The following is a 25,652-nucleotide window of genomic DNA, read 5'->3' as shown; positions in this document are numbered from 1 at the left end:
ACAACAAATACCTTTAGTATACTCTAAAAAGAAACAAAAGCTTGAAATTTCCTGGGTTAAGTAGATACTCTGAATTGTCCGTAGGTGTGAATGAGTGTGTGCACTCAATATACTACAAGGTTTAGCATGTCGTAACGTCATGGTGGCTGGTGACAATCTCCAGCAGCCATTGGGTGAGAACAGAGTATATCCTGGGTCTATTAGCAAAACCTGGACTTCCATTAAAAGAACTGAATGATGATGAAGTGAAACGATGAGACAGCATCATTTCAAACAACTACGGCAGGTGATGCATGGCTATATAATGATTTCAATTTAACTTAACTTTTCTCACTATCAATATGGCTTGCTACTGAATATTTGAATAATTATAAAGTCAGGTTTTAACATTAGCTGTTCTGCCTGCAGAATAGTCATTGGACTGATTTCTGTTTTTGGCATGCAGCTATGCATCAACCAGAGGAGCTTTAAGGTAAAGAGTTCAGTCCAGGGATCTGACCTCAATCAAAGCAGATTAAAGCTGGTATCTGACCTGTTGTCCCCCTGTGACCTGTTTCACAATGTAAGTCAAAGCTGGAAGAAATTGAAGAACTGTTTCCTTCAAAGCGGTGTGTCTCCTCTGCTGCTTTTTAAAAGAAGGAGTAACATCAGAGGGTAAATTAAGTGGATATTTCTAACATCTTCTATGCTTGATGAGAGCCAGTGACAACTATTTGTTAATAACTGGTTTGTCCAAACTGACACTGAAAAGTTGAAGTGGGTTAAACTAGTCGCTGCACAGACCTAGTACATTCATGAGACCATTCATCATGTCTGTGGCTTTGCTGGCCCGACTGGAACTGGAGCCCTCCTCTCTGTGTTAATATACTGAGAAGCAAAGCTGCCATTGTCTTTAAACAACAGCAATAACTCACCAAGTCACCAAGCCTCCACAGAAGTGAATTAATGTTGTTAAACTTTTTAAACCTGTTACATTCATCCTGAGCCTGTAGAGATGCTATAAAGCAGGAGTTTGCAGCTCCAGGTCTCAAATAATCAGGTCATTAGCTCTGGAGATAACTGAGGAGGTAACTCAGCCATTTGATTCAGATGTGATTTACCAAAGATACAACTAAACGTTGCAGGACAAAGACCCTTGAGGGCTGGAGTTGCTGAACCTTCAAAGTTCAATGCGATCTTTCTAATAGGACTCTACAGTGCCTTAGAAATATCTTAAATTCCCTTGAATTTTGTCTTGTTACAACCACAGCCATTATGTCTCTAATTGAACATTTTAAGCTTAGATAAAGCTCTAGATAAAAGCCAGTGCAACCAACTGTCTTCAGCAGTGACCACCTGTGTTAATGTCCTAAGAAGTATGGCTGTCCTGTGAAGGCCTCAGTAGTTTTAATGAGAACAAACAGCTTCATAATGTACATAATGTACAGACACTTCGAAATAATGTTGTGAGAAAGTTTAAAACAAGGTCTAGTTGTAAAACAATATCAAGCTTTAAAAATATGAAACCTTACTTGCCATCCACTGTAACTAATAGACCAGCTTTAATCAGTTATTAATGCAAGATGAGCATTAGTCAAAAAAGCAGCAAGGAGACCCTGCAGCGTATTTGTATTGCACTCAGAAACATGCAGCTGTAATTGAGAGCACTTTGCAATGTATTTATAAAGGCGAGCTGAATACAAATGCACACCACACTTTTCAGACATTTATGGGTAAAAAAATCTTTAAAGCTATCCTTCTCCTCTCTCTTTACAGCTACGTAATACTTTGTGTTTGTTGAAGTAAAATACACTGAAGTTGCTGAGGCTGTAATGTGACAAAATGTGAAATGTTAAATGGGTGGGAATACTTTTGCTAAGCACTGTAAAGGGACTTGAAAAATAATGTTAATATATTTATTCAAGTAAATATGTTTTTCACATTCCTGCCAAGCTGTTTTTTAAAGCCAGGATAAACACTAAAAATTTTTTTATTTTGGGGCGTTTTGGCAGACTTAAGAATCACTTCTGGTCATGCAGAGCGACAGATGCAAACTGCATAGCCAGTTAAGCTAAAAATGCCAGGAGTTTGTCTAATTTAGTCTTAAAATTGTCAGCTGAGATCAAACCAGCTTGACATTCATTTGAATCACAGAGACATCAGAGCGCACATTGGCAGTGTGACACCAGTTCATCTGTATGTCCGGGATTATTTAGCCTGCTGAGAAGAAGAGCCCGCTGTTTGTATTAGATCCTGTCTCTGGCAAAGTGGAGATGATTAGATAAAGTGTGTCTGGTGCAGTGGAGCACTTTTTCACTTTGCAGCGCTGCTGCTGTGTCTGAATGGAGAGAAGGGACTCCACTGTCTGACAATATCACCAAAATATCTTCTAAGAGGATTTTTAATGCCTCTGGGAACTTGGACTTCTATTAGCTCCTTAGTTAAGCCAAAGCAGTTTATACATCATACTGCATCACAGTGGATTTCAGGTGTTTAAATTACTTTGTACCTTTTTCTAACACCTACTCCTGTGTGCAAGAACAAACCTACTAAAAGCTGATGCTGTAAGCAAGTGAAAGAGCAACTAAATTAAAGAAGAGAAGCACAATAGCATACATTTTGAATCTCTTCCCCTGCTGCATTGTCCTTTCTGCTTGCACTTTATTTTGTCATAACACAATAACTGAGCTCTGATGTCTTAAAAGGTATTGCAGGAGCATAGGGGTGCTTGACGAGAAAATTGCTGCAGCTCACAGCGGCTGGAATGAAATACCATTTTGTCTCACTCAAGATGGATTCCACAGTGAGATTTCAGAGGGCCAGTACTGAATCAAAATGGAGAAGCCAGAAGTGAGAAAGAGGAGAGAGGCATGGATGGGGATAGATTTGGAGGAGATGCCTAAATTTTGGGTTTGCTTCTGAATCACAATGTGTATTTTTTAGGGATTTTGCTCTTTCGAGAATGTAGTTGTTTCAGAGCAGACATGAAGGAAATGGTGGGAATAAAACAGAATATCAAAATAGTTATTAAAAACAGGCCTTCCAAAGCAGTGAAAATGACTCCTTTTACCAATTGTATGGCTTTCTGGTATGCATACATGGCTGCTGGGCACAGACACACACAGGTGCACACGCACGCATGCAGTCACACCCTCCATCCCTCTGTTTATAGATTTCACTTGCTGGTTGCCCGTCTAACAGCCCTGTATGTAAAACCCGTGAAACCCCTCTAGGACATCATATCCATGGAATCCGTTGTCGGTTCTATCTAGGTCAGTCCTTACAATAGCTGAGCAGTTTCGTCTCGCTTCTCCCGCCTCTGTGTACCCCCCACCTCACCAATCCCCCCACTTTGCTGAACCCCACAAAGATGATTTCATTTTGCCTGTGTAAACATAAAAGAAATGCACATAAAATGCTAGCAGATTAAACATGTTTTGCTTCTTTTGTAAATATTAGTCTCCGGATAAATATTAAAGTAAAGCATGGTTTGTTAAAAAAAAAAAAAAAAAGGGTGCAAAACCCTTCAGTGTTTTTCTTTTTATTATTTCAGCAAATTTGTCCAGACGGTGTCATAAATTGACATATCCATCCTGAAATGCTGTAATGCAGTGCAGTACAGCGCAGCAGCCTGCCTCAGAAACATGAAACATAGAGAAAGACTGTAATTACAGCCTGACATATGGTCTGATCTATAGGGGATGATGTTACAAGGCCTAAATAAGCCTGTATGTAATTTGGTCACCCACACAGAGACAAGATTGCCATTCACTTGCTTGTTCATGTCTGTTTGGAAGATGTTGGGGGGTTTTCACGCACACAAAAAGGATTAAAGCAACAAATGTTGTTAATTTTTGCTTTTGTTTTTGATGTCTTGTTGGAAATTACACAGAGAAAAAAAAGGAATTATCACTGCTTTGATGCTGTTCATCCTTTTTAAATTTAACTGGAGTGCAGTCAGGAAAAAATATATTGCAGATTAATGATGCAGAACATGCTATCTCAATATTGTACAGAACTTTACAAGATGCATGTTTGTTCTTATCTGAAAAATCTTTCTGCAGATGCATGAATATACATTATACCTCCAGTCTTTATGTTCAAATTGATGCTTCAGCAATCAGTATAGACTTTACTTGTTTCAGTATATTCACTTAATTAACACTTCACTTAATTAGTGAAACAACTTGTTGATGATGTAAAATCCCCCAAAAAAGTAAAAAAATAAAAAAAAATAAAAAAAAGATCAGAAAATGCTGTTATTTCAGTGATTTTTTAAAATTTAAACCTGAAATTTGGTGCAGTTTGTGTCTTATAATACTCACCTTTACACAGCACTGATAGTCTCCTTAACATTGCATGTTTCAATCAGTTCTGACATCAGTCTGCTCCCATGGGAATGTGAGGATCCATTTGATGCTGCAGAGGAAAGTTTATTTCCTCATGGATGTTGACAACCCCACTCAGCCTGGTTTGATCTGTTGAATTAACATAGTGTTACTGCACTTAAGAAACTGGCAGTGACAGCCGAAGAAAAATTGGCTTTCTTTATCAAACGGTGACACTGGGGAGGTTACACTGTAACCAGGAACACAAAGACAATGAACGCTATGAAAGATCAGAGATGCGTGAGATATGCAGATCTGAATTCATTGCTCTGACACTGCTGGTACGCTATGAAGAGAGTTTGTGTTTTATGTTCCAACACAACTAACATTACTGGTTTAAATATTTACATAACAAACTCTGTTTGTCTTCAAAGAAGCTTCCTAACGGTTTTGTTTTCTTTGAGATTTATTCTTAACTGGTATCCCACGGAGAAAGAAATCCTTGAGATGTGCCTGAGTGAGTGAATGTTTTATGATGTAAAAAGTTGCTTTGATACTGGGTAGCAGTCTGACAACTGCTGCCCTTCATGCCTCTCACCTTGTTCTCCTATCTGCTCCAGGACAAAGATATCTCATCACATCTACGGGAGCCTTGTACATTGTGGACGTCCTGCCTGAGGATGGCCTAAATAACTACCGCTGCACAACACGCCACCGGTACACCGGTGAGTCACGGCAGAGCAACAGCGCACGTCTCATTGTGTCAGGTCAGTATGCTGGTTTCACGCTTCAGTCACGTTGACCGAATAAACTAGAATGTGTCTTAGTTTGATTTATTACTAGACTGAAAGTGCAAAAGTCTTCAAACCCCTTGAACGTTTTGTCACATCACAACCACAGAGGCAAGGACATCAACAACAGAAAGTAGGGCATAATGGCAAAAAGAAAGTAAAAGAACAGTTTTCTATGTTTTTTTAAAATTAAGAAATATCTGAGAAGTGCGGCATGGATTTTTACTCATCCTACTGGAGCCAATACTTTGTTGAATAACCTGCCATTACTACTATCTGTGCAATTCTTTGCTAGTATATGTCTGTCAGCTTTGTGCATCAATGTACTGAGACTGTTGCCTCTCTTTGCATCATAGCTAAAGCTCAGTTAGCGAGAACAACATCTGTGAAACAATGATTCTGCATTAGGTTTAACTTTGGATTTTAACTGGGTCATTTTAAAACTTGAACATACTTTGATCTGAATTATCCCATCGCAGCTCCTGCTGGCATATTTAGCGATGTTGTCATGCTGGAAGGCGAACCCTTTTCTTCTGTAGGTTTTCTTCTAGTGCATGATACCATCTTGCTTGGCCCTGGGTTGGTTGATGGTATGTTCAGGAGGATGGAGGACTTCTATCACAACTGTTGTCTACAAGTGGACACAATTCACAACCACATTATGCTACTCCAATAAAAACAGAAACAAAGAAAAACATGTATTGTTGAAATGAATGGTTGTAACATAAGATGTGAAAAACATCAATGGGGTGTGAATACATTTTCAAAATACCACAGATGATGTTGAAAAACAAAAATATTGACTCCAATTATTTGTATTAGGTTATAATGTCCAACATTCTGATTTGGCAAAGCTCACAACTTATCAACCCAAATTCTCTCCTCTGTCCAGACCCCACCAACGCTGAGCCGGCCATCTTGGATGGCTTTGACCACAAAGAGGTGAAGATTAATCATCGAGTGGAGCTTCCCTGTAAGGCCTCAGGCTTCCCCACACCCAAATACCGCTGGCTGAAGGACAACAGCCCCTTGGAGCCAGACAGTCGCTTTCGCCAGACTATCTCAGGGTTGCTCATAGAGAATGCACAGCCCAGTGACTCGGGAACGTATGTATGTGAAGTTTGGAACAGCTATGGCAACGCAGAGGTCATGGGACGCATGTATGTTAAGCGTAAGTCTTATCAAAGAAATCTGCCTATGCTGACAATCTTTCTTAACTCTTCAATTTTACCATCAAAGTGATGGGAAGCAACTTTTCTGCGACAGTAATTTTGTTTTCTGCTTCTTCAGAGCCCTTGAAGGCAATGGTCAGTCCTCGAAAAGTGAAAGGCAGTGTGGGTAGCAAGGTGTCTCTGTCTTGTAGCGTGAGCGGTTCCGATGAATATGAGCTGTCTTGGTATCGCAACGGAGAGATCATCTACCCTGGAAACAATGTTCGCTTTACAGGGCTTAACCGGGAGAACATTATCATCGAGGGAATGACAAAAAGTGATGGCGGAGCTTATCAGTGCTTTGCCAGGAAGGGCAAGATGTCGGCACAAGACTTCGTACAGGTTATCCTTGAAGGTAAAATGCCCCTTTAATCTAAGAACCCATGTATGCAAACGAATTAGCAGCTGCTCTATGCATAATCAATGAGTTGGATATTAACTTAGAGTTTATGCAGCAGTGACTCCAATCCACCACAAGTACGATCACGCTAGATTTAACACAAACGCAGACAAAAGCACAAGCGTGTGAATCCTCATGATCAACCTTGGCACCGTTGCTTAGGCAACTGTCCTCTGTTGTTGGGGCAGCATGAGAAGAAGATATTGATAATCTATAATCACATGGAACAAACCTGATTTATCAGAGAGAAACTGCAGGTAGGCAGAGAGAATTCAAAAGCCAACTACACTGAATGTGTGAGAGAAAAACTCCTGGAACAAAAAAGAAATAAAGAAGGTTTGATTAAATACAAGTTGTATGAATACAGCTCAAGAAGATGGCTGCATCTGAATCCACAATAAATTTGTGCTCTCAGACTTACTTTATTGAAGTTCAATGGATAGAATCAGTCCATCCTGAAAAGAAAAAAAGAACTCAAATGCATAATCAAAAGCCAAGAAATTATCTAGAATTTATATTCACTTCTGACCAGAAGCGTACATGCGTAAAGTTATTAAATTAGCTCTGTATATGTGGATACATGTTAAAATACAGTCAAATATGAATAAATTCATGCTACACCTTTATTAATTTTTTTGGTGCAATTTACAATATTTCCAAAGTTGTATTTCTATCTCCTATTTTCAGACTTTCTGACTTTTTTCAAGCAAAATATTAACACTGGAGATAGTAAAGATGATCTGACAAACCAGGTTGCTGCTGATTGTTTGTAATTTAGTTGAACTGTTTGAAGGGAAGTTTGCTAAAATAATTTTAAATTTTTGTTCAATAAATGAAACTATCTTAAAATTAAATTAAACAGTTTGGGTCTTTGAGTGTCTAAGTTTTACACTAATGTGGTTTAAGCATGCAGAAGGAGCTAGAAACAATTTTGTTGAAGTCAAAATATACGGCACCATCTGGAGACAAGTCAAAAGACAGATGCCAAATACAATGCTTTGATTGACTGACCTTCTGTTTCATTCCCACTGTGCTCTGCCTCATCCCCCAACGCAGACGGGACCCCAAAAATCTTATCCTCTTTCAGCGAGAAGGTGGTGAACCCCAATGAACCCCTGTTCCTAGTCTGCAACGTGAAGGGAACGCCGCCTCCCAGGTGCAGCTGGTCGCTGGATGATGACCCCGTCATCAAAGATGCCCATCACCACCTGGGCCATTATGAGACCCATGAGGGCCACGTGGTTAGCCAGCTCAACGTGACCCACACTCAGGTGGCGGATGGCGGGTTGTATCGGTGCACGTGCAGCAACTCGGCCGGGGTCGTGTACCACCAGGCTCGAATAAACGTAAGAGGTGCTTGTCAAATCAGCTCCTCCAAGAACAACAATACACAAACTGTGTGTCTCTTTGTGTGTGTCTGCAGTGAAGGAACAAATGTTGTTGTCTGGAATATGAACTACAGCTTATTTCCTTTTAATTTTTTTGATGCTCTCTAATTCCCTATTTACTTGACTGAAGGTTTCTTTGTGTTTGTTTTTGCAGTATTTTGCACAGTAATTTTATTTGCCTTATTAAATCTTATTACGTGGTGTTCCCTTTAAGTCTTCACTCAATAGCCTTAGTTTGTCTCTTTCTGTTTCTTTCAGCCTTGAATAGTGTATAATATTATCGTCTCTTTCAATTATTACAGTTTGATCACAGCTGTATTCATAAGTTAACGTAATTCTCTGGGTTTTTAGCTCATAAATTTATCCGAATATAGTTTGTAGATAGCCAGAAGACAAATATATTTCCTCTGTCTGAGTACATTCATCTGCAATGTGGTTGTGAGTACAAGTGACTATTCATGTGTGTCTGTGTCTGCATGTATTTACTCAAGCAGCCAGCCCAGCTTTTCTCTAACAGATGTTAAAGAGATTACTCTGTTTCCATTTTTAATAGATACAGGATGAGACTCTGAATGCTGTACAGTTTATTTGACGCTTAGTGTATTACAGAGCGAGTGTTATTTAAATGTTACATTTCCTTCAGATAGTTAGCGTACTTTAATCTGCTTGTCATTTCACCGCCTCTATGCATATTTACACTTAGAGCTTCTGCAACAGAAGCTTAAAACAGCAGATTTACTGTATATTTGGTGGCAAGTAGCAAAACTGAAACTAGACAGAAATTATGCCGTGGTATGTCAAAATATTTTCCCACCTACAGATTTAGGTACACAGCTAAATGTTTCTCATCAAACACGTTTTTGCATAAGACGAAAACCAACCTGAGTAAATCTTTGACTGTGAAGGAGTTTAGGCCAACTCTATTTTGAAGAATTGTCTTGATTCACTCCCACTGGAAGGTTACCAAGCCTCTTTGTGGTCATTTCATAGTTAGATCTTTCCTGGAATATAAATGGTAGACGGAAGAATTGATGACTTTATCAATAAGGGCAAGTCGTTCAGATCGTGAAGCAGCAAATTTCAGGTTATTATCTTATTACATACAGGTTTGACTATCAGTGTGATGTTCTTTTTTTAAAATGCTGTGTTAGTTTTACACCAAATATACGAGGATGCTCACATTTAAAATATTTCACTTTTTACTCATCAGTCTTTAGAGGCCGCCTGTTTTCATCAGGACGATTTTTGGGATGTCTTAGTGGTTTTTATGGCTAGCCGTGGATTTGGTCTCACACTGTTCTTGTTGTTCTGTCATGAACTTAACAGGTGAGGCCTCCCATGACTTAGTTAGTGATGAGTCGTTAATGTGCTCTAGAAGTCATTTTGGTTTGTTAATGATGTCTTTCACTGGGGATCAATGGAGTGCCAAAGCATCAGAAAAATCTTTGTGACATTATTCCAGACTGACTGATGCAAATGCCTTTTTTCCTTTTCTGGTCTTGATTTAGGTTAAGAATATTTAGGCTTCATCTCATGAATTTTCATCCCCCTTCATGTTTCCAGTCAGGTTCTCATTTTTCAGGGCTAGGATGAAACAAGCCAAGGTGTGGTTAATGGAATTGAATAGAAAAATATGATTAATCACAATTAATTCTTGACTTATCAAAGGGGCATGTTGGTAATGGTAGCCTGTTTTTGTTCAATAAATAAACCATTTCAAAAACTGAATTTTGTATTTAATCGGATTATTTTTGTCTGATATTAGAGTCTTTTGATGATTTGAGGCATGTGTGACAAAACTGTAAGTAGGACAATTACTTGTTCCCAGTATACTTAGTTATTTCACAAAATAAAATAACAAGGCAGAGCCAATTTAGCAGCTAGTTGGATGTGATGTTAATACTCTGGTCTCTTTCAGTATTTTTGAACTGAGAACCAATTCTCACTCTCTGTCCATTTGTAGGCCGAGCAAGCATCCGCCCAATGAAAAACATCACAGCGATTGCAGGACGGGACGCCTTTGTTCACTGCCGTGTGATTGGCTACCCTTACTACTCCATAAAGTGGTACAAAAACTCAGTTTTGCTCCCGTTCAATCACCGACAGCGAGCTTTTGAGAATAACGGTACCTTGAAGTTGAGCAACGTGCAGCAGGTGGATGCTGGGGAGTACAACTGCAAGGTGATGGTTCAGCCCAACAAGATGGAATCCCAAAGTGTCCATGTTCAGGTTAGAGGTGAGTCTTTTACAGGTGAAAAGGTTTGCTCAGTTTCATGTTAGTGCAAGAAGCTTCAGTGCGATGCTTGTAATAAAGCAAAAGGTTGTAATTTGGCTATTGTATCTCAAATTGCTAACCTCACCTGGAAAAGGTATCATTCAAACTTTTCAAATCCCTTTACTTAATCTGTCAATGCTGCCTTTAAGCTTGCATTAAGTGGTTTAAGCAGGTGTTTTTGAGGTCTAATGTGACACAAGTATTTTTTTTTATCTTATTTGGATCTAACTTGTCAATACAAACAAAACCTTATCCTTATGTTTTTCTGTTGCACATACCACATTGCTGACATATGTGAAGCTGCGGAGAGATTTGTTTATGTAGTCCATTCTTTGTTCATATTAGATTAATTTTTTTATCTAGTACTTATTAGTTAAAGTGGGATTTATTTGTAAGGTAAACAACAGTAAAAAAGAACCACTCTAGACTCTGTAGTTTTAATGGGACATTTTAATATATTTATTAAGAGGGTACTAACCTAAAGATGTAGCATATTGTAGAAAGTAATTCTGTTTTAAAATGTATTATTTCACATTTGTGCATTAAAGCACTGGTGAGCTTGTAAAATGTTTTGTTTTTAGTCAAAATACAATTAATTGAGTGTAAAGCAAACTATTTCCCTCTTTGTTACTATTTCCTGCTGGGGAGTTTTATTTTATCATCCAAATTGTTTTTGTTGTTGAACAATATTGTTGTCATTAAATGGTGGTGGAGGGTCTTACAACATGACCAGAAACAAAATAGTTTGTTTTTGGGCTGTGTTGGAAATAATAGCCTGATCATTCAGCACGGCATTTTGTTAACCCCACTGTATTTCCAACAATTTGAATAAATTGTTAAGGTAGGTATGATATCATGTGTTTCCATCAAGTTCACTTGCTTTATTTGACAGAGCTTTATGATGAGCACATGTCATTGGTCTTTAACCTTTCTACTCCCAAAAGCAGCAACATGCAATATACAGACACGATCAAATTTGTAAATTAAAGTCTATGGGATAAAATTCCCAGGGGAAGAAGTTGACTTTATTAGGCGAGTCAAGTTATTGTATCAATGCATTTAAAGCTGTATGATTCATTCATGATATTACTGGGCTGAATGACTGATCTCCTCTGAGATCTTACAACTGTAATAGGTAATACTAAAAAGAGCTTCCCCATTATGCCTCCATTAAGATGCCTTGTTGTCACTATAAAACACTTTCCCATGGAGCAAAGAAAACCGGGGCAAAAAGAGACTGATAGCATAGGAGAGAGTGATGATATAAAGCAAGCCTTCCCAGCGGTGCTGTAGCGAGCAAGTGCATTTGTTAATTTACTCTGCTCATGCTTAAAATGCGGATGTGTTTTGGGGGAATCCCTGGAGTCCATTATCTCCACTTTGTTTTGAATTAAATAAGCTGCTAAAGTGCTGCGTATTTCAGTGCTGTTTGAACTCGCTTGGACACACTAGCTGATGACTTGTGCGATGGTCGGAGATTTCCCAGTGAATACAGAGCAAGCAATTTGAATACATTATTATCATATAACTGTGTGATTCTGCAGCCAGACTCAGTTTCCTGAGCCACTCAGCAGTGGAGTCATCTTAGGAATCAGCCTCTTCCTTATAGGACTTGAGTATATGCACTGGAATGAGACCATTATGTTTTACATCTATGTTAGACTCAATTACTGTATGATGAATGAACAAACAGAATGCATGTATAAACCAGTTGTGTTTTTGAATGTTTAATGGGGAGAACTGATAAAAAGAAAATCTACTGTGAAATTATTGAAAAATGTGTCCAGCACATTTTATATAAATATAATTTAAAAAAAAAATAATAATTTTCCTTCCACTTAACATTGGTGAATTATGTTGAAGTTTGGTTGTAACGTAATAAAAATGTGTGAAGGTTCAATGTTTGTAAGTCCTTTGTCGTTTTATCTTCTAACACACATATCCCTTTCTTTGACCTGACTTGCTTGCTCCAGACATGGATTTTTTTCACAGACATTAGGCTTTACACAATATTTTACACTGTGTCAAAATGATCCGATTTGAAATGGCCAAAACAATAAATGAGTTGGTCGAGATTATTTCTGCAGCTACAGTAGATCAGCACCTAAAAATGGCATTTGGTGTTTTCTTTTTCCTCTTTTCTACAGTCCCTCCATACATCCAGCCCTTCGAGTTCCAGCGCTTCACTATCGGTCAGCGTGTGTTCATACCTTGCGTGGTCATGTCGGGCGACCGGCCGCTGGATATCACCTGGCAGAAAGATGGACGGCCCATCCCTGCCAGCTTGGGTGTGACTGTCGACAACATCGATTTCACCAGCTCACTGCGAATAAACAACCTGACACCTGACCACAACGGCAACTACACCTGCATCGCCCGAAACGAGGCCGCTGTTGTGGAGCATCAGAGTCAGCTTATTGTTCGAGGTAAGAAAGCAAACCAACTTTACCCTTGATGTGACCCTCAGCTGCATGCCTGCAAGCTTTCACTAGAAATTCACCAATGAGTCTTGTATAGTCAAGTTCTGACCTCCAGTTTATGTAGAGTTAACATTCTGCTGTCAATTGTAGACAATTAGAAATATTTTTTCCTAAGAGTGATTGTTATTTTGCATTAGAAGCACCACATAATGTTCCTATTGTTTATTAAGTCTTTCTCTCATTTTCTGACTGAACTTCAAGCATGCAAGAGATATTGGATGTCTATCATATTTTCTATGAATTTCAAGTTCAATAATGTATTAGCAAACACCCAACTTAGCATACATGTTCAAAGAAAGTAGTTTTCTTTCAAAGACATTTTTTCTTCTCTTTGGCTTAATTTTTTTAAATACTTCTGTTATTCTAAAAAGCAAAATATATTATAATTTTGAGTTTCTGACCAGTCTTTGATCAAATCTGTGCAAACAAAAATAGCATGTGTCTGTGCATTTCTTTGTTTCACTTTCCCAATGAAAGTCCTTTATTGTAACAAATATTCTAAAAATACACTCTCCCTATGTTAAATGTATGGTGCATAATAAAAAAACTGTTCTTCATTTGTGTTTGTGTCTGTGCATAGTTCCACCTCAGTTTGTGGTTCAGCCTGAGGATCAAGATGGGATCTACGGGAAAACTGTGACCCTTAACTGCTCTGCTGAAGGGTATCCACCACCCACTATTGTTTGGGAACACTCCAAAGGTACATTAAGCACAGATGATTTGAGGGTTCGCAGAGTCTTCACCTTAATCAAGAAAAAAATCAGGGAGAGACTCAGGCTGACTGAACAGATGGAGTGGGAAACAGCAGGGCAGCAGGTGCGTTCAGCCACTTGAGCAGTGCAGATGAAGAGGGGGCCCAGATGTTTGCTTCATCATTCATATAACCTGGGATGAAAGAAGGACAACAATAGAGTAGAGTGACTTTGAATAAGTGTGTGCGCATGCGTGTGTGCGTGTGTGTGTGTGTGTGTATGCCAGCTTCGATGATCAAAGGAAGGGAAGAATCAGATGTGTTTTTCTGTCTTTGATGAGGTCTGTCTGTCTATGAATTCATGAGAGGCAGGCGTCAGGCCTTGCTTACTCTGGATCACCAAGTAATTAGTAAAGTAATCAGTAGTATTTAAAATAAGATCTGTAGGAAATTATTGCAATGTTCTTTTTATGCTTTAGTTGTGTTCTTTGGAATGTCTATCATATTTTCTATAGATTCAATAGTTCAATAATATATTAGCAAACACCCAACTTAACATGCATTTTTATTATACATGTGCACCTAAACTTGGTTTGTATTCCTATATGGGCAGATAAACATAGCAGCAATGCAAATACAGGACCGTGAGAAGTCTTTCCTCTTATAGATTTCTTTCATATTTCTTAGATCTTCAAAGGAGATAAAGTTATCCTGAGTAAATAAGCAAAGCTTTTGACAAATAGATACATTTTTGGGAAATAATCCATCTAAACTAGCCTGCCCTTATGTGATTATATCTTACTTGCTATGTTCTGAATTAAACATAATTAACAATAATGTTGGTTAACTTTCAATAACCACACGGTAGCATCAAGAAATAACATAAATAGAAGATGTTGAATAGAACGTTTCATTCAACCTCATTCAGCCATTTTTAAAATTTGACAGCCAAAATATGATTATTTAGCAGCACACAAAGTTTTTATTCCCAAATTGATTAAAAGACAACAACAAAAACAGAAGACTTGTCCTACATGTTCAAGCCAGAACATTTTACCACAATATGAATAAATATATCACATATTTGGTGAGCTATCTAACGCCAGCGTTACAAACATCACTAAATGAATTTGAGGCATGTGTTCCCCGAGACAAAAAAACCCCACAATACCAAACTGTTCATGTAATAATACTATTGAAAACAGGCGCTACGGTTTTGAGTTCAAGGACCTGAAAGCGAGCTCACAGTGCTTACATAAGCAGAAGGCACGATGCTACTGCTATCAAAACATCGGTCAGGACAAAGAACGTTTGTTGTCATTTCTATGTGACTTGCTGCTTACCGCTTTGTTGTGTCCATTGTTTCCACAGACAGAAGGAACTGATAAAGATTTTCAGCAACTCCGTCTTAATACTGGCGGAAGTTTCTGAAGCACTTATAGTTGAAGTGCTTCACTCAAACATAGAAGACTTTCCTCCTTGATGTGGCTATATTTCCAAGAAAAAATAAATTTAACCAGGCTCTTTGAAGAGTTTCTAATGTGGGGGGACAGTGTGAGGAATTGTGTGTTAACACAGCCAGTGACATTTTGACCAAATGTGTTTTAGGGCTAAAAAAGTGCATTTTGATATGATATTTTGCAAGGATATCATGAGAGAGAACATGAAGGCATCACTTTACGAGCTTCAGCTCAAATGCTTTCAGGTTATGACAATGATCAAAGCACAACAGGAATTCAGCCTCTGGAAAATAGAGGTTTTGCAGTGGCCTAGTCAACTTCTGACCTTTCATCCAATTAACATGTGTGACCTTAGATTGTGTGTTCCTGCTCAGAAAATCGTTGATGTTGCTGGTTGAAACAACTCTTTACTGGGCGAGAAATTCCTCCACACAGAAGACACATCAGTAGTTTTTGGCAACGCTTGATTGCAGCTGTTGCTACCAAACATGGCACAGCCAAGTATTAGGTGGTTTGGTTTCCTCTAATAATTTGAATCATTATTTGAAAATTGCTTTTTTGGTTTAGTTTGTCTGATGATGTAAAACTTTTAAATGTAACTAGAAATCTGTCAGATACGTTCTATGTACGGTATGAGCTACACAAATATGCTTTTTGCCTGAGAACTTTTCTTTTTTTTTTTGCCTAATCCTCTTGCATCAGGTGCCGGCGTCCCCCAGTTTCAGCCCATCCTTCTGAACAGCGGCTCTCGAATCCAGCTGCTGAGCAACGGCTCGCTGCTTATCAAACATGTTCTGGAGGACGACAGTGGCTTCTACCTGTGTAAGGTCAGCAACGACGTCGGAGCTGATGTCAGCAAGTCCATGTACCTCACCGTCAAAAGTAAGAACTTGTGTTTAATGATGAGCTGTAGCTTCTGTTTGTTTGTTTCATGAAGCCCGCTATAATAATTAGGTGGTATAGTTTGAGTAAGCCTTGTAAAACTGTTTTGGAGTTCATAGATCATTGGATGAAAACAAGGAAGAATAAACTAATTCTGCTCTACTACTTTGGACTGTAAGGGGTAAACTTGGGAATTAAGATTCAAAATACTAGTTTAACTGATGGAAATTCATCTTTTCCTCACGATCGTGAAGAAAGGGGTTTTACAGCCCTAAATAATCTCTTTTTTTCCTTTCATAATAAGGAAAAAGAGATGAATATAGTTCAGAACCAGCTTTGGCACCAGAATAGCATGGTGGGAGACAAAAAGAGTGACCTATGCCCTCTTTTATTTTTTGCCTAATTTCAGGATTGTTTGGACATTTTGAAGGAATAATGAGATTTATGTTGGTTAAATGTAAAATCTGAGGTGTTTGTGTGTTTTGAAATTGCTATCAACGAGTATAAAGTTTAAGACAAACATTTTAAATGCTCAGAATTTATGGGATTCTGATCCCATGTAGTAAAAATAAACTTGATGATGATCATCACTTTTAAGCATATTAGTAGAAAAAATAAATACATCTAAGACTCATATTCAGGGTTTTGAAAAACTGTCAATATAACAATGACAAGCGTAGCAATTCTTTCTTCAGTCATTCATGTGATAAAAATCACAGACTCTACTAAAGCATAAGCATGTCACCCCCCAGTCCTCCCTGCAGAGCCAGGAGTGGCTCCACATTTTCATGGTGCTGAGATGTGAGGAGAGCTTATTTCACTTATAGTCATCAAACTGGAGTATGAGCCTCCCTGCTGATGGGCAGTCCTGTCTCTGTTTTATCTTCCTCTCTGTCTCCTTCTCCCCTCATCCGTCTGATATACTGAAACGCGTACGTTTTACTAATCGTCACCACAATAGAAGAGATTTCATCTGTTTAAAAAAGGGGTTTCGGTCTGACCCGGTGCATGGCCACTCTGAAAGAAGAGAATATGTTTGGAACTTTCCTCGTGGGTAAATCTGCATTTTCATATCAGTAATATCCGTTGACATGGTGTAGATGCTTATGTGTCACTGTGATTATGTCTCCCGGTGTTCAAGGCTGGGAAGCTGTCAGCACTGTAGAAGCCCACTCAGAAACAAACATACTGTGTTTTCATAGGTCAGTTTTCTGACTGTGGCATCCAGTTGCTATGCAGCAAGCTGACCTATGGCTGTGCTAACCTTACTTATCTACTTTCTACCACACACAGAGAAAGAAAATCCTGGTAGAAGATGCTGTGGACTGACTTGTAGTTGCTTATCAAGCTTAAATTATACACACAAAATGGATGTAAGGTCATGAAGACCTGCAACTGAAAATTCATACTTATTAAATAAGTATACTTTATATGTTTAACAGTAGGATTACAAAAAGCAGCTGTAATGTCACATAGCCCTGATATTCTTGGCACATGGTTGGTTTTTACAGACCAACCTGATGTGCTTTTCTGCTACTGACAGAAAAGCACATCAGTTTTTTTCCATTCATACTGGTATTGTTTTCCTCCTGCTGGCGTATGCACATGTAGTTTACACACATGTAAGGATGGTGGATATGAGGACATGTTTTTATCACTCTGCTCCATTGCCTTGAAACAGTATCTCTGCTGAGAAAATGTGTCTCTCTCTGCGTTTTTGTAGGTTTATTTGTTATGAGGGGCAACAGAAAGTGCTGTTATGGTTTTTTGTATTTCAACAGTGTTGTAATCTCTGAACAAAACCTTTAGCAGGGATCTTCAGTTAAATTTTTGTGGTCCCCTCAAATAACTTTTTCTTCCAACAAGGCTTCAGAATATATATGTTCACATATTCTCAACATTAAGTAAGATTTAATAAATAAAAATAAGCATTAAAATAAAAGGTTGTTGTAGAATTTTAAATGTTGCATACAATATAATATTTGATGAAATAAAAAATATGTTTTAAGCTAAAACTTCTCTGATCTTAGTGCTGTTTATGTTATCTATGCATCATTAAACAGCAATAGGATTTAAGTGCACTTTGCTGCAGCTGCTTACTTCAGTTTCCAAGCTGTTTTTGGGGTATGAATAAGTTAAGTTGTATATTGTATATTTAAAGTAATATTGATTGTGATATTTTAGAATCATTATGGTTCCTTTTAAAAAACTTTCGATTTAAATGGATCTTTTTTTAATAAAATTTTGTTTTCCTCTTACTTTTATTAGATTCTGTTGCTTGCTCATGTGGAAATGATGCTACATCACATTTACTAATAATTTAGTTTTACATTAATTGTGTTTACAGACGCAAAGCTAAAATTGTCCTAAAATTGTCACACATAAAAGTACAATATCAAATTTAATTAAATGTTGCAATTTATGCCCTGCATTTAGACCGGAATAATAATTTTTTTACAATATTATGTCTTTTATGAGTTATTTTGGCTCAGATGCAGCCTTATTTTCTTGCTACCCTGAGATAATACTCTATGTGCTATTCTAACGCTGCTGTTATTGGTGTCTGTAGTCATTACATGCTGGCTCAGCCACACTCTTTTCACTCATCAGCAGATCACATTTCACATTTCAATTCCCAAAATGTACTTAAGTATTCAAGATGCTTTCAATAAAGGAGTACTTACTCACATGAGCGGTTTGAAAAGTGGAGACCATTACTGTACTTTTTTTTTTTTTTCATGTGTGTCCTATCCAACAGTGTAGCACTCAGAATTGAGTGCCAAGGAGAAACCCGACACATTTACTTTCACAGCAGAACAACAAAGATTTATACAGCTCTGGAAAAAATTAACAGATCACTTAAAATTATCAGTTTATCTGATTTTACTTTTTATAGGTATAACTTTGAGTAAAATGAACATTGTTCTTTTATTCTATGACCTACTCACAACATGTCTCTGAAATTCCAAGCAAAGATGTTATATGTATTTGCAGAAAATGAGAAATGGCCAAAATGGCAAAAAAAAATAAAAAATAAAAATTCAGTACTTTCAGTTTTCGAATAATGCAAAGAAAACAAGTTCATATTAATTTAGAAACAACAATACTAATGTTTTAACTCAGTTCAGAAATTAATATTTGGAGGAACAACCATGAGGCTTAATTTTTTTTCAGTGTTTTATATATGTGTGTTTATTTCAAATGCAATTTACAGAGATGGACAAAACTGAAAAGACAAGGAGGGAAATAAGAAAAGAGGAGAGAGAGAAAACCCTCTAGAAGTCTGCTTCTACTCCTGCAGAAAGAGAGAAAAGAACAAACAGCTGTGAAATTGCAGGGACAAAACAACATACGAATATGTAACATAAACAACATCACTAAAAAGCACATGGTACTATTTAATACAAGATGTATTACTGTATTACTGGTCACCAACACTATCATTTCTGCAGCTCAATGTTTTTCTGTTTTCATGTTTAAATAAACATTACTGGCATGGACATATTTTAGTCTTTATACTTACTGAGGGTGTTTTTTTATTGAGGATATTGGTGTATCCATGCGTGGTGCAATCTGTGTATTCTGGCTCCATGCAGTGTGTGCAGTTGTGAATGCCAGCATGAGACAATTGAACTCTTGAGTGCATTTCTGCCTCATTTAAATCAGTCAATACCTCAATTAGAAGCTGCCATGGGGCTCAAGGGAAGAGTAGTCTGCATGTTTCTCTGCTTTATTTGCACTCTGTCTTTCTCTGTTTATACACCACCATCTGGAACAGAAAGATTCAAAAGGTAAAACAACACATTGCTTGCTTTATTTGAGGAAAAAGTTTAAAAGTTTGTCTTTAATGGTGATATTCATATCTAAAGGAAAATTTTGAATTGCTGTGCTGACAATATTCAGCACAGCATTTTGAATAATTGCAACATTTCTCAAAGTGAGTAGGCATTACTTTAATGTAAATTTCTTTCTTTAAACTTTAATCTGATATAGATATTCATATCTAAAGGAAAATTTTGAATTGTATTTGTGACAATATTCATGCATTCATTTGAATAATTGCAACATTTCTCAAAGTGAGTAGGCATTACTTTAATGTAAATTTCTTTCTTTAAACTTTAATCTGATATAGATATTCATTGCTAACTGAAGTTGTTTAAGGTCATATACTTGAATCTTTATTGTAAATGTTTCTGCAATTATCTGTTGGAATAATAATTTAAAAAAACATCAATGTGATTTTTTTCCAAAAATAATTAAAACATTTTCTACCACGAGGTCTATCAGGAGTCATTTCTGAATTATTCTTTTTTGTTCTGATGTATATTCAGCTAATGAATGTTGTTTTAGCTGTAAGCAGAAAATTGTCATAATTAACAAAAATAACATGTTTCAAAACATTACTCTGTGTTTAATTAAGCTATAAAATTTGTTTTACTAATTTATGAACTGGGTTAAATAAGTGAACTTTCCAATAACATTCTACTTTAGGAAAAATGACTGCATAGTTTCTTTAGGCCAGTGAAATACTTTCTAATTTATGATCATTGCCTTACTTTTCTTATACTTTCGGGAAGGTGAAGAAGTTTGTATAATTTTCATTAATGTTTTTGCTATTAAAATTTTTTTTATTGGAAGACAAAAAGAAGTGTAAGAAACCATGTGTAAAACTGATCAAACTACTATTACAGCCATTTATGAAAACAAAAATCAGAAGTGATTTTATAGATCTATAGAACTAATTATGTTATAAAATATATGGTGTTGTAGATAATTGATGGCTTTTGGTATTAAATAAATGTTTCAAGCGTTATTGCGCTGCAGAAAAAAATTGCAATGTTTGACACTATGAGGTGACTGTGCGATCAAAGAAGATGAACACCCAAAACACATCCCCAATTTCTGTTCCGGCCTGATCCCTCCATACCAGTCCGCATACCTCTCTGCACTTTCCTCTCATTTTTACCTCCTCTCCGTTCCCTGTCTTTCTTGTCTTCCTACTCACACTTCTTTCTCTTTCCATCTGCTTTTTTTTTTTATTATCAGAGCCCTGTATTACTGCTGCATTTTAAAAAATACACATCAACGGAGCAATTACAGACTATGAAAAAGAATACATTTAGCCTGGGGAAAAGTGAGTGCTGCCTGGTAGATGCAGGGAGATTAGATGAGAAGATGAAAAAGCCTCACCTTAGCGTGAGGCACTGAGGCACAACTAAGATCAGATAACATGTTATATTTGATTCATCCACACTTGCACAAACATATTGATACAAGGTCAAAGAGAGTCTGAAATGTCTCTTATTGCACGGATAAATTAATATAGTCACACTGGAGTGCAGGCAGCAAAACACTGAAAATTTTCATTGGTGCTATTTTTAAAATTGCCCAAATGAGCAAACATGATCTTCACTGATGCAAACTCGCTTTGCCAAGATTTCGATGGGGAAATAAGTTCCCATTAAGGAGCAATAACATTAGAGAAGGGGCAGAGGAAACTACAGTTATAGGACTCACTTAAAATTCATAGTTGCTATGCAAAATAAATCAACAGCTTTCTCGGCGGGGGCAGTGAGTAAGGCAATGATGGTGTGGGGATCGAGGGAGAGGGCGGGGCTGGATAGGAATAAGAAATGAGGTTTAAACATAGGCAGTCCCAAGTCTGACACACAAAACAAAAACCACACTAACATACAAGCACCTCACATGTAAATATAAACACATGAAAGCAGCACAACTCTTTGATTTTGTTTTTTTGTTTTTTTTCTTTCCTTTTTCTGCTTCTAGCATGGAAAGGTAGCGTGTGGAAACAAAGGCAGATCTGTGTGATTGGTTGTGTGGGTGGATGTTGTGCGTAGGATGTGTGCTTGTGTGTGTGCATCATGTGCTTCCAAATTGTTGATCTTAGTTTAGCAAACAAAGTAGAGACCAACTGTTACATTTTAACTGTTATCAATAACTTCTTCGTGTGCAGGCATCCGTCCATCCATTGTGATCAAATTTAGTCAATTTTGTGTGGTGCATGTTTTCCGCCTCAATGAGTTGTTTTCCTTCAGGCACGCCATTCTTCTTTGAGAGTCCAAAAACATATTTGTTAGGTTAATTGCAAATTCTAAGCTACACCTGGGTATTAGTCCTGTATCTCTTAATGTTTCCTCATTGATGGAATGGTGACCTGTAGGTATAGCGCCCACTAGCCTTTGAGATATGCACCAGCTCTGCTTCAACCCTGGAAGTTTTACCAATTGAATAGATGGTGTAATTGGTATGTTACATTAATTTAATCTTCCAAAGGGAGCAGATCTAAATTAGTGTAAAACATTACATAGCTTCAAAATCCTGTTAATATGACTAAGTTTATTTTCCCGCTGACATACATGAAGAATGAAGGACAAAGATTGGAAAAATAAAACAAATACGAATAAAAAGTGAGTCAAAAGCATTTTTGGAAGGGAAAATAATGGTGAAATGCTACATGAAATTATTGAATATAAAATTTCAAAGATGATTCAAGCAAGAAAGAAAATGTAGAAATTTATATAAAAGAACCAAACAGTGTTGGCGGTATAGTTGATAACTTTAGCTTTCAGTCCTATGTTTTCTCAAACTAAAGGCTGAAGAACAACCCAGTTTTGAATAAGTGACCCAGGCCTTTAGTTGATACAACCAATTGTTTATGGACATTGCCTAGAACCCTTAAAAGCAACATTAAAGCTGCCAAATGGCCCTTTTCCATTAGCATTTAGCAGCACAACTTGAGCCGACTCAAAGTATCTCTGCACCATCACAGTTTTCCAGTACAAATGAGTGACAGCTCTAGTGGGTGGGGTTGTCATATAGTTGGGTGGTTCCAGGGAATCAAAAGTAGTGCAACATATTCTGTATGTGGCAAAAAACCCTAAAAACACTGCAAACCAACAATGGAGGACTGCTCAGTCTGACATTGACCTTAAATTTCCTAATTCTCTGTTGAGTTTTTACAAATGGTGGGTTGGATTATTGTAGACTTGCTCTTGTGATGCAACCAGTGACTCCACTGTTTGTGTTCAGATGCTGCGTTTTCAACCTGATTCTGCGCACTTACAGCCCCAAAAAAGTAGGTCTTAAAAAATTGCTGGAACAATGTAAATATTATTATTGGAAAACCCTTATAAACGACTAGAGTCAACCTAAATTCTCCATTAAAATTAACAGTTTAAAAAGAAAAACCAACACTTTACGATATCTAATTAGAGTTGAATTTAGATAATGCAATTATTTTTGACCAACGCTTTGGTCAAAGTGTGAAGAAAAGAAAAACTTTAACTTTTGCTAGTCACTTATCTGGTAAAATGCTAATGTTAGCTTAAGTCATCCAACTTTCTTATTTTGTGTGAACTACAGTCATAAATAAAATCTCCTATAATTAACACTATTGGGCAGCATAATTTTACCACTCAATTATTTCTCATTTCCTCCTGTGGAAGAGGTTCAGTGAAGTCTGATCAGGGTGTTGCCAAGTCCAATATGGCTGCTGGAGAAAAACAATGAGGCTCATTCTGTCCTCCTTCTTATCACAACAAATTGTCAAATGGAGTCAGTGATTAGCTAAAGCTATCCAGCTTCAGTTCAAACATCATAAACTTTATATGTAAATTAAAGAACTAACCTAGTACCTTTTTTGTGTGAAATTATGGGATAAAATACAATCTTTAAAATATTAGAAGTCTTTTGAAACTGTGTTTACTGTAGCATCACTAAAATAATCTACAGCATTTATTTGGCCAAATGAAAGATGTGACGTTAGGCAAACAAATTCAGAATACAGTTTTTCTAATTTTTTGAAACTATGCTGCCTTACTAACACTTCACTGCAGCTCATGTGTAGAGTTAAAAAATAAATGCAGTTTGATCCATGAAACTCCTCTACAGCATGTGTCTTCGACAGTGTGAGCATGTCTCTACTTCTATTCTATTTTATTTTTCTTACTTGCATGCATTCTTTCTTTATCAGTGCATACAGATGCACAGCACAGAGCAGCCCAGGAAGTCTTTGTTTGTCATTGTGTGTTTCTGAATGCGAATGTATCTGCTTGTCTCCGTGCGTGCATGTCTGTGTTTGTGCTTGTGAGAGACAACGGCACGGCCAGCGGACTAGTCTGCTGTGTACGAATAATCAAAGTGGTCTCTCTCATCATTAAATCATGGCTGTCCTGGTGGGAGCCTAAGGAGGGAGACAGAGGGACTGAGTGAGGGATCATAGTTAACGCTGCAGGGGTACATGCTCTCTCCCTCTTCTCCATCGTGTACCGAGGCTGAGATGTGTCATGAGCACAAGTCTTTTCTGCTCCCTTTGCTCGCCCACTTAGCTCCCACAGACACAACCACTCACACACACACGCACACACACACAGACGCCTGCTTGTGCATATGCACACATAGTGAAACACTCCTGCTCACTGATATGTTATTCAGGAGTGTACAGACATTTACACTGACTCAGACATACAAACTGCATCTTTTCTAGGAAGCAAAGGCCTCTAACCAGTGCTGCACAAGGATCTGCCACATGTAGCTGACATTACTGTTCTGTTCAGTGACACAGTGTTCCCCACATCACGCTGGCTCCCCAGATATCATAAACATTAAATGAATATCATAATAATATGTTCAAGTTAAAACAATCATGTGTCAGACTGTTTTTTACAAATGTATATAAAGGTGAACAATGAGTGTGGCTGGAGCCTTTTTTTAATTAGATGAGCCATGATTTTTCAATATGCGTAACTTGGCAAAGGAATACACCCATCCATCCATCCATCCATCCATCCATCCATCCATCCATCCATCCATCCATCCATCCATCCATCCATCCATCCATCCATCCATCCATCCATCCATCCATCCATCCATCCATCCATCCATCCATCCACCCACCCACCCACCCATCCATCCATTTTCTGTTCACCCTTGTCCCTAATGGGGTCTGGAGGGTTGCTGGTGTCCATCTCCAGCTACGTTCCGGACGCGAGGCGAGGTTCACCCTGGACAGGTCGCCAGTCTGTCGCAGCAAAGGAATACACAGTTTTCCTAAACCTGGAAGACCCTAAGTCTAAAATTGCATTGACCCTAAGTTCAATGCAATTTTTTAAAAATTGTATTGAACTTGATTTAAAAAAAAAAAAGCTAATTCCCAATAGCTGTGAAACTTTCTTTTTTGAAAAATATCTAATCAAGAAAAAACAAATTACTATTCATAGCACAAACACCAATTTCATACATTTTCTGTGCAGAAACTTTTGCACATCATACCAACAAAAAAAATATTATTTGTGTCATAAGCTACGACGTGCAGCTGTTTTACTGACATAATCTCCAATGATTTGGGAACAAAATGAGGAACATTTTAATTTATGAAGAGTAAGAAAAAAATAATTAGACTCAGTTTCAGGTGAATAGCTGGGAAGTGAAAAGAAAATGATTAATTTACTTACCGGTAATCAAGTGTGACATTTATTTATACTCTGAAATCTCTACATAAAACTCTGTGCAACCGATACCTTCATGGGTCACCCACTTATAAAGGAACTCCACCTGTGTGTAATGTATTTAAAAAAGGACAAATCCAGCTGTTCTGTGAAGGCTTCATTTATATGCAGTGATATTATGAAGACAAACACCAGAGAAGTGAAGAATAATGTTGTGGAGAAGTTTGGAGGAGAGGTAGGCTTATTGTCTGGTCAGGTAGTTTATTAATCTGAGAAATACATTAATAATATTAATAATAA

General features: G+C 37.5%; 1 protein-coding gene across 2 annotated transcripts in view; it reads left to right on the top strand.

The window, feature by feature from the left end:
* The window catches only part of dscamb (Down syndrome cell adhesion molecule b), a 123,475-nt gene that overhangs the window by 73,948 nt on the left and 23,875 nt on the right, over positions 1 to 25,652 (top strand). For both annotated transcript variants that reach the window (XM_044119571.1, XM_044119570.1), the window contains exons 4-11: positions 4,928 to 5,074; positions 5,991 to 6,269; positions 6,389 to 6,664; positions 7,766 to 8,062; positions 10,061 to 10,333; positions 12,520 to 12,798; positions 13,433 to 13,552; positions 15,706 to 15,885. In XM_044119571.1, coding sequence (XP_043975506.1) covers positions 4,928 to 5,074; positions 5,991 to 6,269; positions 6,389 to 6,664; positions 7,766 to 8,062; positions 10,061 to 10,333; positions 12,520 to 12,798; positions 13,433 to 13,552; positions 15,706 to 15,885 — 1,851 coding nt within the window. The remainder of the gene's footprint in view (positions 1 to 4,927; positions 5,075 to 5,990; positions 6,270 to 6,388; positions 6,665 to 7,765; positions 8,063 to 10,060; positions 10,334 to 12,519; positions 12,799 to 13,432; positions 13,553 to 15,705; positions 15,886 to 25,652) is intronic.

Source organism: Gambusia affinis, linkage group LG06 (assembly GCF_019740435.1).
Source record: "Gambusia affinis linkage group LG06, SWU_Gaff_1.0, whole genome shotgun sequence".
Taxonomy (NCBI): domain Eukaryota; kingdom Metazoa; phylum Chordata; class Actinopteri; order Cyprinodontiformes; family Poeciliidae; genus Gambusia; species Gambusia affinis.
The sequence above is the reverse complement of the archived record's forward strand: the minus strand, read 5'-3'. Positions and strand labels throughout refer to the sequence as shown.